We start from the raw sequence: 18,424 nt of genomic DNA on the forward strand, positions 1-18,424 counted from the left end.
ACTGGCATACAATAAAGATAACTGTTTCTATTGTCTTTGTTAGTAGTCTTTCATCCATCAAGTATATATGCCTTCCAGATATTATCCAGTATACTTACGGATGATGAGTGATCCGTGCAAAAATCCGCATAAACTTTTGGCTAGCACTGTACTGGGACTACTAAGAAAGAGAGAGAGGTCTTACTTGTAGCTGAACTTCTCGATTCGTATCGTTAATCTTTCCTCTTTTTCTCTCCAATATCTAATCATTATCTATTTCATTTTAAGTGCAGGAAGCAATATAGTGCAGCTACGAACAGAATCAAATATTACAATGTCATTATGTCAATCCTGTTAGTCGATTAGTAGTTTTCCATCTGCTAGTATATGGTTAAATGGAATATATATGTACATATTTTGCATAATCTAATCACTGAATTGTTTACCTACCAATTATTTAGTCATAAGGCTATTAAAGGAATACTAAAATGGCATCAATAAGATTTGCAATTTTAACCGGTAATATATACTATAACATATTTCTGACATTTACGTGGAATATATCAAATATTTGCAACTTATAAAAATTTAAAAGATTACAAAATATTTTAATTATGCACACGTTTGAAAATTAAATATGATTACACATTGTGCTTTCATTGCATTCATATCTTTAATTTATAATCTTGTGTAGATTATAGAATATAATACAATAAGCCTTCGTATAAGAAATATTTTTAATACATCTATATATATTGCATTTCTCTTGAATTTTAATAAATCTTTTATAATGTTTTAGTGAGTGATACTTGTGCTAGTGGTGAGAAAATAGATGAAAGTGGACCTGGATTAAAAGCATTTATCAGCAATGCAAAAAATATATTTCAAGGAGATATTTCTTGCACTGCTATTGTAGAGGATGATGAAACGTCAATAATGAAATATTTAATTCAATGGAGTGATGAAAATAAAGCTGATGTTATTCTCACCACTGGCGGCACTGGATTTTCTGAGAGAGATGTTACACCTGAGGCAACTAAAAAAGTTATCCATAAAGAAACTCCTGGACTGTCTTTAGAGATGCTTATGTCGAGCCTAAAAATAACTCCAATGGCAGTACTTTCTCGGTAAAGTCATTTCTTTTTTCTATTCTGTAATCTCTTTAAAGTTACAATTTTTAATATGTTTTTAGAGCTGTATGCGGAATACGACATAAGACACTGATTGTTAATTTGCCTGGTTCACGCAAGGCTGCAATAGAGTGCTTGACTGCAATCGCACCTGCAATTCCGCATGCCGTAGATTTAATTTTGGATAATAAAGCAAAAGTTAAAGATACACATAACATTGTGCAACATAATATTACGTCTTGTTCGCATCATGCTTCTTGTACAAATCCAGTGAGATTTTTTTTATCAAAAATGATTTTACACAAAATTGTATAATACAATTAGATTATATATTCTAGATGAGTTTCGAGAATGTGGCAACACGTCTCAGAGAATCCTCATTTCCTATGATATCTGTGGCAGAAGCACTGCACATAATACGCTTTGAGAGTACAAAGGATGTGGAGGTGGAAATCATAAATCTGAAAGATGCTTATGGTAGAGTATTATCAGGAGAGAGCATACGTTCTAATTGTGATTTGCCACCATTCAGAGCTTCCATAAAGGATGGATATGCGGTCTTAGCAAGTGATGGAAAAGGCAAAAGGACAGTTTTGTGTGGTGTGAAAGCAGGAACTGCAGTAAGTCACAATAGCAGACGCTCAACATGATGCAAAAGAGAATAATTAAAAAAAACTTTCAGCCCGCTTTGGTGTCTCTTAAATCTGGCACTTGTGTACGAGTGAATACTGGAGCACCCATTCCTGATGGTAAATAATTGTAATTGTAATTTACTTATGATAAAGAATTTACATTTTCTGTCTAATTGCAGAAGCAACAGCGGTTGTACAAGTTGAGGATACAAAGCTAGTGTCAAAGAGTTCTGATGGAACAGAGGAAGAAGAAATTGAGATAATGATTGAACCGAAAGAAGGACAAGATATTAGGTACGAAGCTTAAAGATGTATCATCTATACAATCCTTGTAAAAGGTTTTTGGAAATTAGAAATGCATTAATATTTATATTTTCCAAATAAAAATAAATACTAAAACTGTATATGTATATCAAATAGTTGTGTGCATATTTTATTCATTTATTTAAGAATATTTTTTAATAGTTTATTTATTGCATTTATTTTTTTCTTTATTATTATAATACTTCTTTAGAAAATTATAATTTCGATTTCTTTATATAATCACATAATAACTTTAAATAATCAATTATTTATGCAAAGTTTTATTGTGATTTACAGATTTGTTGTTCGGTAAATAAAAAGAGTTTAATGGAGTAAATTTTATTTATTTACAGAACAACTTATGACTTATAACTAATTTGTGAATTGCAATAAAATTTTACATAAATAATCTTGATTATTTAAAGTACTTATACATAATGAAATTGAAATTGTTATCATTATTTTTTAAGTTAAAGTATATAACAATAACAAAGAATAATAAATGCAGTAAGCATAAATGATAAAAATAAGTTGTTAAATAAATAATAATGTTGTTTAAATAACTATTTCACATGTATATAATTTTAATATTTAGTTTTATATGAAAAGTATAGATATTAATCCATTTCTAATTGCAAGTTTTTGCAGGGACTATATTAGCTGATACATCTTTAAGATTCCTATAAGTTTTGTCAAAATAAGTTTTATTTTACTCTTAATTATAGAAATTTATTTAATTATTTATTTATGTTATTGAAGACATATTGGCTGTGATATAAAAAAGGGAAGCTTAGTGTTAAATCCGTTCACAAGAATTGGGCCGGTGGAAATAGGACTACTAGCGGCCTGTGGCTACAAACGCGTTGCAGTTACTTTACTTCCACGTATAGGTATACTGTCTACTGGAGATGAGTTACAGCAACCTGGAGAGCCTTTAAAACCAGGACAGGTCTATGATAGCAACAGAATAAGTCTAATCTCATTATTAAAAGAAAATGGTTTTGATTCTTTGGATTTCGGAATTGTAACTGATAAGTATGTCAACATTTATTATTTCTAGTACAATGATTCGTATTTATATCTCACTTTTATATAAATGCGCTCATTTATTTTTGAAATTTTATAATATATGTAACATAAATATATATATGCTTGCGTTTATAGATAAAAGTAAGATATGAATATGGACATATATATATTTCAATATCTTTTTAATTTATTAATATAGTTAATTATAAATAAAGAATTAACATAATCTCATTATTAACATAACATAATATTATAGCACAATGGAAATGGCAAATAAAATTGGCATAGCTTTAGAAAAAGTAGATGTACTTGTGACAACAGGTTCTGTATCAATGGGCGATAGAGATCTATTGAAGCCTATTTTAGAGAACATTTTTAAGGCTACTATACATTTCGGTACCTTCTTTTTTTAATCATCTCTATGTCAATACATGTTTCTTATATAAAGTGTCAAAATATCTTTTTTTAGGACGCGTAAATATGAAGCCCGGAAAACCAACGACATTTGCAACGTGCACAATCTTAGGTAAAAAAAAATTTATCCTGTGCCTGCCAGGAAATCCAGTGTCTGCTCTTGTTACCGCACATTTATTCCTCTTACCCCTTGTGAATGAGCTACACTTTGATGCTTCAGAGTCAATCATAATGCAAGCTAAGGTTTGTAAGATCGTCTTGATATTTTGCAAAACAATGCAAATACATGATACATAAAAACGTTGTTCTAATCTCATAGTTAACATCATCGTACAATTTGGATCCGCGTCCCGAATACGCAAGAGCAATCTTGAAGTGGAATGATAAAGAAACACTTCCAATGGCTTATAGTACGGGAAATCAAATCAGTAGCAAATTACTTAACTGTAATGATGCTAATGCGCTTCTAATGTTGCCAGAAAGAACTGCGGAGAAGGAAGTATTGAATGAGGGTGATGTTGTACCAGCGAGGCTTATTAGTCTTAAATCTCCACGAAAAAGAATTCAGATTAATTATACATTGGATTAAAAATATACATTTAATGTACATATTTATTGTGTAATATTATCAGAAAATTATTTTTGGGATAGCTTTATAGCTTTCTATTTTCCTTATAATAAACTTTTCATGAAAATCATGTCGCTATTCTCATTAATTTTCATTATATGCTACTAAGCTATTAAATTTTTTATGAAAGCTTTTTTTTTATATCATATTTAATACATAATAATTTTAAACATTCAAATTTTTTTTCTGAATAAAAATATATAGAATAAATAAATTGTTCTTGTGTCAAAGGCGTAAGTTAAAATTCGCGAAGAATCATATGTGAGTTACAATCTTTCAATAATAAAATCTTTTATGGAAGATGGATTTTGTCAACGTATGAATTTATCGCTGATAAAAGAATATTTCTCATATATATATATGCAATGCACTTAACTTTTGTTCGTGTAGCACGCGCATTTCGAACACAATACACATAATATATTATCACAATCCGATTGGTTGTATCACCTCCATCACTGCTTACAATTGGTTACAGTTATCGAGGAAAGTCTATTGGCTCTAAAAGTGTCATTCCATCTTCATCAATCTTCATCATTTTTCAGACGTAAACCAAGAATAAAATGGCAAATTAGGATTAATAGGCTTAGTAGTTTATTTTTTTGTTATATTGAGTGCCACTGAGCCAGTATCGAATATTAATATTATGTTCATTCTTTTTTTTTCGAGGCATTCAAGGTTGTGTAATTATCTTCTTATTTTAAATAAATTACATGAATTATAACAAAGGATCTCTTTTGTGGCTAAACTAGTGTACACTTTTGAAATTTAAAAGTGAGATATACGTCTGGTCGAAAGAATATAAGGTGAAATACTCCCGTGGATGCGCAGTGGGAGAGTGAATTTGGGTCACATTTGATTGGCTGTTCCTGCTTAACCAGCGCTATTATACGCAGGAAAGTACATATTAGGGAACATTTGATTGATTATTTCCAGTATTGCTATCACCATTATGCGCAATGTTTTTTATATTATATTCTTTCCACTATAGATATACGTATAACATTTGGCGAAAACAAGAAAGAAAGTTCTAGAACTATCTAGTGCAGAAATGAAAAACAGTTATAATTCTAGTCGAGAATAGGTCAAGTTTATGTCTATATTTTCCGGAATTCTTGCACATTTCTATAATATTTCGATAATATTTTAATACAACGATAAAAAACACCTGTTGGTGGTCAAATTGATCCTGTGAAGGCTGTGGAGAACTGTGTTCGGATTTCGAAATTCGTTAATAGTCAATCGTGATAAGTCAACAATTGGATCTTAACCTACTTTTCTATTTTAGATTTGCTCGATTTGCTATTTGCTAATTTCGAGCCTTTCTTGAAGAGGTTAAAGGCATAATAAATCCATTGCCCAGTGGAGTAACATACCAAAATTGTCCACATTCACTTACATTCAGAGCGTTCTCGACAGTAGGAAGCTTTATTCTCGCCGGTCAAATGCCGAAGAATAGAAGTAGAAATGCATTTTTTTTCTTTATGGCCGATTGGAAGAAACGCGAGGAAGCGCAAGGCCGAGCGTTTCCTAATGGATTCAAAGACGTTCAACAGGATCCGGAGTGTAACGCGGAATGGCAGGTAAGTTTATAAAAGGAAGAAGCATCAGTATAATTCCGGCAGGCTCAGTTTTTGATATAGTTATTAGCCTGGTTTACACCGTTCGCGGCCTATACGATAGGCGTCTTTATTTAATCTATTGGTAAACAAGGACATATACCTATTGTATATGTCGCGGATTAAGCACACAGTGTAATCGTAACCATTAAATTGACTTCTAGCATGAAGTAAGTTTTAACATATTACAAAATTAAATAGGTGCTAAAGTTTAATTGTGAGTTTCATTTGTTCGAAACATTTGGCGGGAAACTAGATAAGGAGGGGACTGACTTCGTTTTAACTAGATTTGCTCTTTCTTATATAAAAGTATAATTATCTAATATATATTAGAAAAAGAAATAGACTAGAACTAGATATGCTAATATCTATGCTAATTTAGTACCTTAATAAAAAAAATTATCATTAAGTGGAATCATTAAAATATAAAAAAATATGAAAAAAAATTTTGTTTTAAACTTATATAATATATATTAAGAAAAATTACTATTTTTTTATTTTCTAACAACAACGATATTGTATAATGAGATCTTATATTTCTGTTGAAATAAAAGATAGTTTTAATAATACTAATGAAAATACATACAAATACATATTATTTTTTAATAATAATTCTATAGCTCTAAAATAATATTTTTTCAAATTAGAAATATTAACGATTACAATTACTGATAAGTGTTTAGAATTTATTTGCTATGAATGATTCTGATGAAAAAATTTATTCTATATATTTTCATTTAAAAATAAATCTTAATATTTAACATTATTATTATGTTGTGACAGAAAATAAGTACATCAAAAAATATGTTTACGATTATGTATTATTGATTTACATTTTTCTTTAATTTTGTAATAAATTATTTTTGATTAATAGAGTTTAACTAAGCAAGAAAAAGGTCGTTTTGAAGCAATGGCCAAAAATGATAAAATTGCATCCCAAATATCAGATAAAGACAAGAAAACATCATTTGGAGAATCACTAATTATGCTTCAACAAAAAGAAAAGGAAGAACATATGTTTATAAAAAATATGCAGGAAAACATAAAAGTAATAATCGACTCAGCTGTAAATCTTAATTGTACGTATATGACACTATTTCTTGTAGAAATTGGAAAATAATTTGCTATATGTTTGACACTTTTTTGACATTAACTTTAAAGATGATTTTTGTTTTTAAGATATAGAAGTCAAAAAGTATAACAAGTATATTAAATGTGCGCGCGCGCACGTATGTGTTTATGTATATTAAATATGCTATTAATAATACTTACTATTGCAGTTTTGGCGGAACTGAAATTTTGTTTTGTACATGTTAATTGGTTTTTCTCTATGATTATTAACAACACTCTTGAATATTTTCCTGCTGAATATACATTTGGAGTTTTTTCATTGAAAAACGGTATAGAAGATGTACATCATACTATTGTCAGTGCTAAGATTCCATTAGGATATAGACGGGAAGCACTGGAGATAAGTCAGAACAGTCATAAAATACCTGTAGAATATGAAGGCGGAGAGATTGACTTTGCTGTTATGTATGACAAACTAGCAAATTTCTTAGAATCTAGGAAAATTGTGGATCAATATCCTTATCTTTATACAAAGAAGGCTTTCACACAAGTAGCACAATCCTTGATAGCAAGACTGTGTAATGCAGCACGTAAGTATACATTTATAATAAAAATATATCACAATATACATATATATATACTTTTTACAACAAATAGAAATTTTATAGATATATCTTATACCAATATATGTTATTTAAATATATGTATTAAATAAATTTGCTTCTATTCCAGAACAAGATAAAGAGCAATTTAAAATTTATGAATTGGAGTCATTGTTCATACATTTAGCAAATGAATTATTCAAGAAAAGAGAAGATCGAGATATGGATTTAATTCCTGTTTATGCTCATAAAATGTTTGAAAATTATACGTACCGATTTGATAAAGGATTTGAATGTCATGTAAAAATAGTTTTATTATTTTCTGATATTATAAAGTGTATTTTATTCATATTATCATTTTGTAATATTTAGTTTCATAAATATGTTGATGGAGGACCTGAATACTGTAGTAAATCTGTACTGCAACAATGGGCATGGACATTATGCGATGAGTTTTGTGCACCACTTAATATCGAGATGCAACCAGGAATACATCAGCCTGATAGGTTTGACAGAAATCCTAATTTCAACGAGCGAAACTTGATGTCGATGATGAACAACTTGCAAATCAGGAATGTTCCTCAAGCTACATCTGAGAGCGATAGAGTTTTATCTATGACAGGCGTAAGTACACATAATATCTTAAAAATATATTACTGTAGACATTTATACATGGACAGGCACATTATACATACTTGTTTAAATAGTTTCATAAAATATACATAATACTATATAGTGAATGATTTTTATTAATTATCTTATAACAGGTAAGTGAGCAATATAGATGGAACCGTTCGAGTAGAACATATCAAGAAGAAATGCGTCGTCGAAATGAATCAAAACCAGTAGAAGTTATTGATTGTAGCAAATCTCAAGAAGGTACTAGTACATCTAATGATAAATCTTCTATTACCAAGTCTACTGACCAATCTAAGATGTCTATTGAAGAAAGGACTGAATACGTATGTTTTTTTATATAATCTTTACATTAATTGAAAAATATGTTGTTTATAAAACTTTCATATTATTTTAGTTAAATGAAAAACCATTGCGACCTCCAAATATTGATCGTAAGTTTGGAAAACTCTTTGCTTAAATTAAATAGGAATGAATATTTTATATAATTTATCTATTTTTATTAATAAAATGATCTTATTACATAAAATATTATAATACTAATAAAATGTTCACATTACCTTATATATATATATACATAATTATTTCTAGCACGTATGTATATTACTTCCGTCGAAGATTTAATTCCAACGGATGATGAGAACTTTCCTCCTATTGGTAAGTTAATATATAATATAACTAATCAGTTTTATATAACATTATAATTGAATATAATTTTTCCATTGCAATAATTACTCGTGAATGATTAAATAAACCTCTGTGTAGGAGGAAGAGGCGTGTCGAATAGATCTCGTACTTTCCAATCAAGAAAGGCGCCTCTAGGCAAAGGTAGTATTTTATCACCATAAATTTATTACACGTTACAATAATAAATGATCTTATCTACTATATAAATATTTTTTGTGAGAATTTTATTTCAATTTTTCTACAGGACAAGGACACACATAAACATATTTTTGGATGATTAAAGGAAGCGTATTGATAAACCGTAAGAAATTGACTAATCATAGTCGATCATTTTCCTTACGTATGATTGATTAATTTCTTACGGTTTGCAGCTTATTCCGCATATTGTAGACGAAATATAACAGATCTGACATGTCATTTGATGAACTTCAACAACGATATTTGATGAGCTTTACATACACATAAATATATAACAGTCATTTAGTTTATAATAGTCATATATAATAAGCATTAGTTCGATGAATGATTATAATATCAAAGCGATTTTACTTTTATTTGACAAAAGAAAAGAACTTACATAAAAATTTTTATATTTATATCAAACATTTATTTAGAAATAATGGGAAAATTTTTCCAGCATATATTCTGTTTAATGAGCTCATATTCATCTAGAAAGAAAAAAAGACGATGAACATCTTTCTGATACGATTTATTTGTAAAACAGTTAAATCATGTGTTATAATAATACATAAGTAATAAATTTTTTTATTTTTTAAATTATTTATTATTTATTTATTTTTTATTAATTTTTTATTAATTTTTTAGTAATTAATAACTTTATCTTTGTAATATTTGTTGTAAATATGTGTAATAACTTTACTTTTGCAATATTTGTTTGAACATTTCTCTTACAATGTAAGAAAGAGGGTTAAGAAATTGAGTTTTACAAAACTTTCTTAAATTTATAATTTTATAAAAACAATTTTTTATAATTTTTTATAATTATTCTCTTGACATATATTTTTTGAAAATATGTTTTAGCATACAGAAAATAATTTTTTTATTTAATATAATATTAAATGAAATCTTTACATTAAATTTCAAATTAGATTTCATATTCGGTGTTGTTACCTATAAAATATTGTTAAAGATAAATTACTATAAATTACTATAAATGGAATTTATTGTTCTATATACATGTTCTATATACATGTTTTATTTATATACAGAGTGGTCCACTTAAATCGAGTATCTTGAATATTTCGCTTATTTTTGGTGATATAAAAAAATGTTCGAATGTAAGTGGAATGGTTTTCCGAAGACATATTTTGGTTACGTTTTTTTGTAGATGAAGGAGCCAAAAAGATATGAAGGTCATCTCCACTTTTTTAAATGGAATTTGTAACTTTTTTTAGATTATATAATTCCTCTAATTATTCTGCATGTAAAAGTATTAAGGTAGAGATATCAAAAAATCAATAGTTTACGAGATACTTTATTGCGGCATATATTAATAAAATGTTAAATAACTCGTAAACTATTAATTTTTCGATAATTGTATCTTAATACTTTAATGAACAGAATAATGAGATGAACCAATTGGTGAAAAAAAACACATAGTTGCTTAAAAAAAATATGTATGCAAAATGGATAATTTTTTAAATAAGTAACTATGTGTTTTCTTTCCACCAATTGGTACATTTAATTATTCTGTTAATAAAAGTATTAAGATATGATTATTAAAAAATTAAGTTCGCGAGTTATTTAACATTTTATGTCAATATGTGCCATCATAAAATATCTCGTAAACTATTGATTTTTTGATATCTCTGTCTTAATACTTTTACATGCAGAATAATCAGAGGAATCACATTTAAAAAATTATTTGATTTAAATGAATCATCCTGTATATATATCTATATACATATATATATGGTTATCTATCTATCTATCTATCTATCTATATATATATATATATATATATATATATATATATATATATATATATATGTATGCAGGGTGGTTCATTTAAATCAAATAATTTTTTAAATGTGATTCCTCTGATATATATATATATATATATATATATATATATATATATATATATATATCTAGATAGCCAAATGCCAGTTTTCTAGTAGACTGTCAGTAGGTTCGAGTAGAAAATGAAACGACAGTCTACCATCAACTGCATCCGCATTAGGCTTGTGTTCTGTTAACATCATCTGTCTACATAATGTGAAAGCGAATTGTTGGCAGATCCTGCTAACATTATCTGACGTTTGCAGATTCTGTTACGTTTTTTCTAGCAGTCTCTCAACAATATTATGTACATCTAATTCTGTTATCATTTTGTTGGCATAGTGTGTGGTAGACAAATATGCTAAAAAAATATGCTTTCAGACTTGACTATCTGGGTATATATCTATTCTATTATACATATATATCTAAATGTATATGTAAAACGAAATAAACAACAACTATAATTACAGTTAAATAATTACTGTGATTTTTCCATTTTAATTTGCCATTTCGATATTTTAATATTTCCAAAATTTCCTACACATTCTTAAAATTATTTTCTACAACTTCTTATAAAATTGTCTTTGAAATTAATTATTTCGCAATTATTACAATTTAATATTTCAAGCACTAAGAAGTTTTTGTGCGTACAAGAAATTAAATCTGAATTTAAAGCACAAAGAAGAAATTGGTATATTTAGTATTAGTCCAAGTTTTAGATTCTTATTGAATTGTTACTGTTCAATTATCTTACTTTTTAATCCTTTACTGCCGTGATGAAAAAAAATGTTACATTTAAAACTAATATATATGGATCCAATTAATGAAACTTAAATTTTTATTTAGATTTAAAAATTTATAATAGATTAAGGATCAGTTGGGATAAAGTAATATGAAGTTAAATAGAAAGAACTTCATTTATGTTTTACTACAAGCTTGTATAAATACGTACATAACATAAGAGTTTGATAATCGCTTAGCGGAAGATACAAGCGTATGTTTGATAATACAGTTATCATGTACAAAATTATGTATATTATATATATATAAATACATACACTCATGCATGCGTATAAAATTATCCTAATTAGTCCTTGTGTAATCGTTAAATATAGGTGAAAGTGATTCGTGAACGCATAGGATCGGAAAAGGGTGATCGGAAAAGGGTTCGTGTGTGTCTCGTGTGTGAGCGAAGGATTACCGTATATTGAAAATAAAAGCCATAAACGAGAGAGGTCCGTAATGGTTATCGCCGGAAATGCACGTGGTATGTCATATTTTGGTAAGATAGCCTCGTGTCAAACAATTATTTGTGATAATTATTGTGCGGTGGCAAATATTGATTACTATCACCACCGAAACCACCTCCAAAACCACCTCCTGGTCCACCGAAACCACCACCTCTGCCTGTTGATGATAGAGAATATAGAATTATAAAAAGTAATCTTTTCTAGTCTTTTATGTATATTGCTGAACACAAATTAATAGTAACATTACATCAATGTTATTAATATGTAATAATGTGTAATAATTTGCCATTCAATAATATAAATGTAACAGTTACATCATATTGAATAAGAAATTATAAGATTGATATGACTACATTACTATTTTATATAGTTTATGTTCAGAATATACAGGGTGTCTGGAAATAATCGCAAATATTTCATAGGCAGGTAGAGAGAACTAAACTGAGTCGAAAAGTCCTCTATCATTTTGCAATTTTCGTATTAGTTAATAAGATATTAATTACTAAAAATTGCCAAATATTGGTCTTAAATAATTTTTTACTCAAATACTATCAACTTTATAGAAAAGCTGCAAGAGACAAAAATCATTTATTTTCTTCTCATAAAGTTCTAAGAATTTTTTCAGAATTTTTTATCAACGTTTTAGTACTGCATTTTCTCTTTTTTATTAATATGAGAAAATACAGTATTAAAAAATTCTGAAAAAATTCTCAGGACTTTATGAGAAGAAAATAAATGATTTTTGTCTCTTGCAGCTTTGTCATACCTTTTAATCTAAAGATGCGCGATTATTAATATAATTTTATATTTGATTTTTTGTGTACGTGTATATTAAAATATACCGAAAAGAAATTATTAAATTTTAATACATACTTCTTTGAATAGCATTAAATAAAAATAAATTTACAGTAAATAAATATTTATTCAATAAAAAAGTGATAGTTAAATCAAATTAATGGTTTTTAAATTAAATACATGTTTATACATATTTAGTAAATATTTACTTAGAAAACAAATATTTATTAAAATTTTTGTCACATAACGTACATCGCCTTATATCACTGTGTTTTGTGCGAAGGATCATACTGACCTCCTTGATAACCGCTACCTTGATATCCGCCTCCTCCATATCCTCCCAAACCACCACGAGAGTATTGAGCCTGTCCTTCGTATTGAACTTCCGCGTTATAGCCATTCACGTCGTCAGCCATATACCGAACAATCTGTGTCCTCGAATCTGGCAACAGAACTCTGTACTCTCCTTGAACGACATTACCGTCGCTGCTCTCGCGTTGAGAGTAATCGTTGCCACTCGGCGGATCGACGACTTCGTATTGGAAGCTGTATGGCTGCGGCTATAAAATAATATATAAATTATCATCGTGTATATGGCAAACAATAATGCGATGAGAAGCAAGAATATTTGATTTATTATTATATAAAAAAATATTAAATAATTAATTATCGAAACTTTCAAGCACATCACTGAATATTTTTGAGCATTAAATATTTTGAAATTATGTTATTCTGCAAAGTTAGCATTTATCATACAATAATATAAATAATATAGTAATACAATAAGATAAAACTTGATATATGTGCGTGCATGCGTGTGTGTGTGTGTGGGGGGGGGTTGGAATTTTTAAAAGGTAAGATATTAATGACTGTGTTCAGCAGAAAAAACAACTTTATAAAATTAAATTAACTTAATCATATTAAAGAGTTATAACAATTGCAAAGTTGCTTTTTCTGCTGAGCATTGCAATTGCAGATGCATTGAAAACAATTTTACCCTTCCACCGTCACGTCCGCCGTATCCATATCCTCCTTGGAATCCTCCGGCACCGCCGTCTTGATAGCCACCGCTGCCACCCTCGCCAAATTGCGGATATCTATACGACGGTTGTCCTCCGAATCCGCTTGCACCTGGTCTACCAAAGGAGTCACCACCGGGTGCACCATAAGCTTGGCTTGGTCTTCCCCTATAACTGCCGATGCCAAAGTCGCCACCGCGGCCACCACCTCCGAAACCAGCGTCGCCAAATCCACCACCACCTCCTGGTCTGTTGTATTGATATCCCCCGGCACCTGTGCCACCCCCTGGTAGGAGACCCGCCAGGACATCACTGCCGATGCACGACAGCACCAAGACCAGCTTGGCCAACTGCAATCAGAGAGATTCTGCGGCTTTGCTACAAGATCGGTGAGTAGCGAATTATAATCATAAAGAAATATCATTACATCAGATTAATATATATGTTTGCACACTTACTACGCAACTTTGTTCGGACACACATCTATAATGATAGATAATAAAGGCAGATCAATTAAGATAAATGCGATATCGGAGTACTCTTTTCGATGAAAAAATTAATAATGCCTAATCATAAAATCATTAAAAGTGATGACAGCTTGTTTGCTAAGTATTATGAAATTGCGAGAGAATGATGATTATATTACTGACTTCCGGTCTTGACTCACTAGAATTTTTTATTCCGAAGGAGAGTGTACACGTCGGTGGGTCATCTCGAGATGACCGAGACGCCGAGATATTACGGGACCGAGATTGTGGGCATTGCGGTGTCCGCTGCGATAATCGCGTGTTACTGAGGGAAAGTGGGGCACAATCTAACATCCCTCCGTTATATGCGGTTATTCGACATCACGTAGCCAAGGAAAATCATATCGTTCTATCAATGCGGCATCTAATCTCGATTACATTATTACGTCGTTTATGATAAAAAAAAAGATTTTATCACTAACTATTGTTACCGATTACATGAATATTAAGCTCGTTCAGATAGCACACTAGCAAAACGCTAAAAGACCTTTGAGAAGTGTTTTTAACTGCCGTTCTCTTGTCTTAAGTTTCATTTTTCAATATTTGTTCACCTGATTATTAAATTTCTTAATCAGCTTTTGCCACAACGTTTATTGCAGTACGCAAGAAAAGATAAGAACTGCGTATGTGACTGGGATAAGTTGCAACATTTGTCATAAATGTCGCACCTTTCACAGCTGTGCGTTGTCACCAAGCTGAGAGTCATCGTTGGCACAATGGTAGATAATTGCAAATCGCGTTGCATACGCGCATCACAAGTGTTATAAGATTCCAGATTAGCGATTTTTTTTTTACTGTTGCAATTTATTCCTGTTATAACTACTTCCATTTTCTTCTATTAAGCAAACTCAAAAGCTGTCTATTACGATTGCTTGCTCATTCATACTTTATCAAAGATATTTTGTTCGTGAGAATAAGAGAGAATGGCAGTTGTAACATCTTACAGACACTACATATGACTAAATGATCAATTATAAAGAGCCTTTGATTTATACTTTTTTTTTTTTTTACATATGAGAAAGATAACTTGTCTTTTAATTTTCTATTGTTCATCATAATAACGAAATTTTTTTAGACATTTTAAAATTCATCAATGATTAAATTAGAAGGTAAAAACTCTATCAATAAAGATATATACACACATTGGTCACGGTGAAGCTTTTTAATTCTTTCTAGTCAAAATAATGTGGCAAAAGAAATATTTTTTTCTAATATTAAAAAATTTTTAATTAAGCTTTTTTATAAAAAAAAAACAAATATAAAATAAATAAAATAATTTAATACTAATAAACGATAAAAATTGATATGATTTAGAACATAATAAATTTTAATAAATAATCGTTTATAATGAAATTAATTGTTAATAGCGATTAAAAAATTAATAAAGTAGTAATTATAAAACTCGTTGGGCGAATTATTGCATTTTGTAGCGGAAAGGGTTAAAGCGGCCCGCCATCGCACGATACTATTTGGTGGCCTACCTGGTGACAATTCATATTGCTGTAGAACCGAAGACACGAAGCGAACTGAGAAGATGATCCTCTGGAGAGTTTATATACTACTCAGACCCTTTGTTACAGTTTATCCTTCGTACTGCATATCCATGTATTAACTGGCGTATTAGAATGACCGACCGTACTGTGGGAGGGTGTGGGAGGCGGAGAGGTGCGCATCTTCCCTTCACTCCGTATGATGCATTATGGGAAGAGATAGCCCGTTGATGACTGAAATGGCTTTAAAATTTTAATTGGGGCTACGCACGTGACTTTCGGTTTCTCGATCGGACCATTTCGCACGTTAGAACATATACTTGCGTCCGGGAACACCGCATAGATATTGATTTCCGTGACGTAGAGATACGTGATGATATGAAAAAAATCTGAATCATCAGCTTAGTTAGCATGAACGAATCTTGAGCTAACAAAGTACTGCTTATATTGCAGAATGTCGGAAAAATTACTGTTAGAGATGAATCTGTTGATCGAATTAACTTTCTGCAATTAAGAAAGATAAACTGTATTTATATATATTTGACATTTGGGTGAAAAAATCCCAAAGTTATAATTACAAGCGTAGTTTATATCATATGTAATTAAATATATTATATCATGTATAATTATATTTCTATTATATTATTAGTATTTAAAAATATTATATGTAATATATTATTATACTTTTGAATATGTGTTATACACATCAATTAATTGGAATCGACAGTTAGATGAAAAAAGTGATAGGATGGTGAAAGGTATGACATATTTTAAATTTGCAATTATGATTACTCGAGCATTTTCCTACATATATAGAATAAGAATTTTGCATGGATATTATACATAGAAAATTAAAGCGTAACTTTAACGTATTAATTCAAGGAAAAGAAACATTAGGAACAAATCTTTAGTACTATCTAGTACTATCTATTCCATATAAAATGAGAGCTTAAAATCGAACATTTAAATTTAAATCGATAATAATTCATCAATATGACACGGTTTTGTTAGGCATAATTTCTGTGCAAAATATATCACAGGGATATTACATCCGATAAAAAAATTTACGCGTCCGCATTTTTGTAGACTTTCAAATATATTACAGAAATAAAAAGGCTAATTAAATCAACTTGTCAGAAGGTGATAGGTCAAAAAAAAGAAAATCTCCCTGTCTCACAAAATGAGCGTGAGCTTCTCCAAACTATCGCGAATCATCGTCAGATGATTAAGCAACATCGGCCTCCGTCGGCACGTCCATATATTTTCGACATCTCCGCACAATAAAAAGAATTCCAGGCACGTGGCGGCGAGAACGCGTCCGATGCGTTGCACGCGCAAGTAAGAATGCGATTGCACATGCCGCTCTAGAGGTAGCTCTAGGAAAATTCGCTGGTGTATCTGCCGACGAGCTCCCTGCGATCCTCGACACATTTTCCCTGCGGGAAGCGCTAGATCTACCGATGTCCCTTTACCTCCCTCCCGATCGGTTCGATCTCGAAGACGGCCTTCGAAATACGACGCCGCACTTTCGAACTGTCTGATCGGATGAAAAAAAAAAAAAGACGCCTTGCGCGGGGCAACTCTGATCTCATCCTCGGACCCGAAGTGTATCGAACCAATTACCGAGTTTGTAGTTACGAATGAAAGGTGGATGTGAAGAAATACGCCTGCCAGTAATCGGACCGAGTGTTAGTAGAGAGACGTGCGACGTGAGGATGAGTGGGATATAAATCCAATCTATTCGGTGTGCCATCGTATGCGCGTTCCCGCCGTTTAGATCGCGAGAAGCGCTTACCCGATTCGCAGAAGATATGGAAGCTGTTCGCATAAATCTCGGTGGTGACGACTTATGCAAACCTTTAACAAATTTACGGGTAATCCGACGTCACCCGAGCCGCGAGTGCAAATGACGTCTTAATACGGCAATTTTCGCGATTAATTTTACGATATCCCTGATTATGTATTTTCTAATAGATCGATGGCACGCAACATGAAGATTCCATGATTTCGTAATAGTTTAGTGAAACCAATAAAGCGATTAATAATATGCCTGAAAAGATATTTTAAAATTAATATTCGTGCTGTATATATTTAATCGGTTAATTATTTGACATGCAATGATTAACCCTTTCGTTTCCACTGCTGTTACATTGCGTGATTAATTATGAAATAAAATATTATTGTGGTCAATTTTTTTATATTTGTAAATAGATGAATTTGTTATAAATGCCTGTAAGGACTTTACATAGATAACATGTATTTTAATATGAATTAAAAAATTTTTTAATAACATATAGAGCATCATCTTCTTTTATTTATTATCGCTTTGACATAAGTTATTAATAAATAGGAATTTGCGCAAAATTATAATCTTCCTTGAAATATTCTGATGAATTTATCAAATCTAAAGAATAAGATTTATATATATAATACAGATGTCTATGTATAATAACTTTGCAAATTACGTTGTAGAACAAAATTTGCTTTTTTGCTGTACGAATATGAATAGTTATTTTCGACATACTTTTGTTAGTGAACACGAATCCATTGGCAAAAGATGGCTGTCACGTCAAAATTTTGAGAAAAATGGA

At 30.2% G+C, this 18,424-nt stretch overlaps 3 protein-coding genes and 1 long non-coding RNA gene across 8 annotated transcripts; 3 read left to right on the forward strand and 1 right to left on the reverse strand.

Moving 5' to 3' along the window:
* Positions 1-111: 111 nt before the first annotated feature.
* Positions 112-4,185, forward strand: cin (Molybdenum cofactor synthesis protein cinnamon). 2 transcript variants are annotated; one of them, XM_087402983.1, is made up of 10 exons: positions 112-498; positions 779-1,106; positions 1,172-1,379; positions 1,448-1,729; positions 1,768-1,858; positions 1,921-2,035; positions 2,804-3,079; positions 3,330-3,469; positions 3,543-3,730; positions 3,807-4,185. In XM_087402983.1, the coding sequence occupies exons 1-10, from the start codon at positions 468-470 to the stop codon at positions 4,074-4,076; spliced, it is 1,929 nt and encodes a 642-aa protein (XP_087259109.1). In that variant the 5' UTR covers positions 112-467; the 3' UTR covers positions 4,077-4,185. The 2 variants fall into 2 exon arrangements, with proteins under 2 accessions (XP_087259109.1, XP_011062644.1); XM_011064342.2 differs by having other exon boundaries at positions 117-498; positions 1,792-1,858.
* An 830-nt stretch (positions 4,186-5,015) lies between these two features.
* On the forward strand, positions 5,016-9,507 carry LOC105150944 (protein maelstrom 2). Of its 4 annotated transcripts, XM_087402989.1 has the most exons (12): positions 5,016-5,199; positions 5,404-5,698; positions 6,609-6,813; positions 7,015-7,395; positions 7,538-7,707; positions 7,780-8,031; positions 8,175-8,369; positions 8,441-8,477; positions 8,635-8,700; positions 8,809-8,871; positions 8,975-9,031; positions 9,102-9,507. In XM_087402989.1, exons 2-11 carry the CDS (start codon positions 5,561-5,563, stop codon positions 8,989-8,991), a joined length of 1,524 nt encoding a protein of 507 aa, XP_087259115.1. In that variant the 5' UTR covers positions 5,016-5,199; positions 5,404-5,560; the 3' UTR covers positions 8,992-9,031; positions 9,102-9,507. The 4 variants fall into 4 exon arrangements, with proteins under 4 accessions (XP_087259115.1, XP_087259116.1, XP_011062643.2 ...); XM_087402990.1 differs by having other exon boundaries at positions 5,016-5,327; positions 8,975-9,507; XM_011064341.2 differs by having other exon boundaries at positions 8,975-9,507.
* A 2,148-nt stretch (positions 9,508-11,655) lies between these two features.
* On the reverse strand, positions 11,656-16,435 carry LOC105150942 (uncharacterized). The gene is made up of 4 exons (XM_011064340.2): positions 15,825-16,435; positions 13,795-14,166; positions 13,093-13,357; positions 11,656-12,159 (listed from the first exon to the last, which is right to left on the reverse strand). The coding sequence occupies exons 1-4, from the start codon at positions 15,837-15,839 to the stop codon at positions 12,059-12,061; spliced, it is 753 nt and encodes a 250-aa protein (XP_011062642.1). The 5' UTR covers positions 15,840-16,435; the 3' UTR covers positions 11,656-12,058.
* LOC147910649 (uncharacterized) lies at positions 14,065-18,127 on the forward strand. Its single transcript, XR_015544131.1, has 2 exons — positions 14,065-14,205; positions 15,774-18,127. It is a non-coding gene; the product is annotated as an uncharacterized LOC147910649 (long non-coding RNA).
* Positions 18,128-18,424: the final 297 nt, after the last annotated feature.

This window comes from Acromyrmex echinatior, chromosome 2 (assembly GCF_024713525.1).
Source record: "Acromyrmex echinatior isolate Ae372 chromosome 2, ASM2471352v2, whole genome shotgun sequence".
Classification (NCBI taxonomy): domain Eukaryota; kingdom Metazoa; phylum Arthropoda; class Insecta; order Hymenoptera; family Formicidae; genus Acromyrmex; species Acromyrmex echinatior.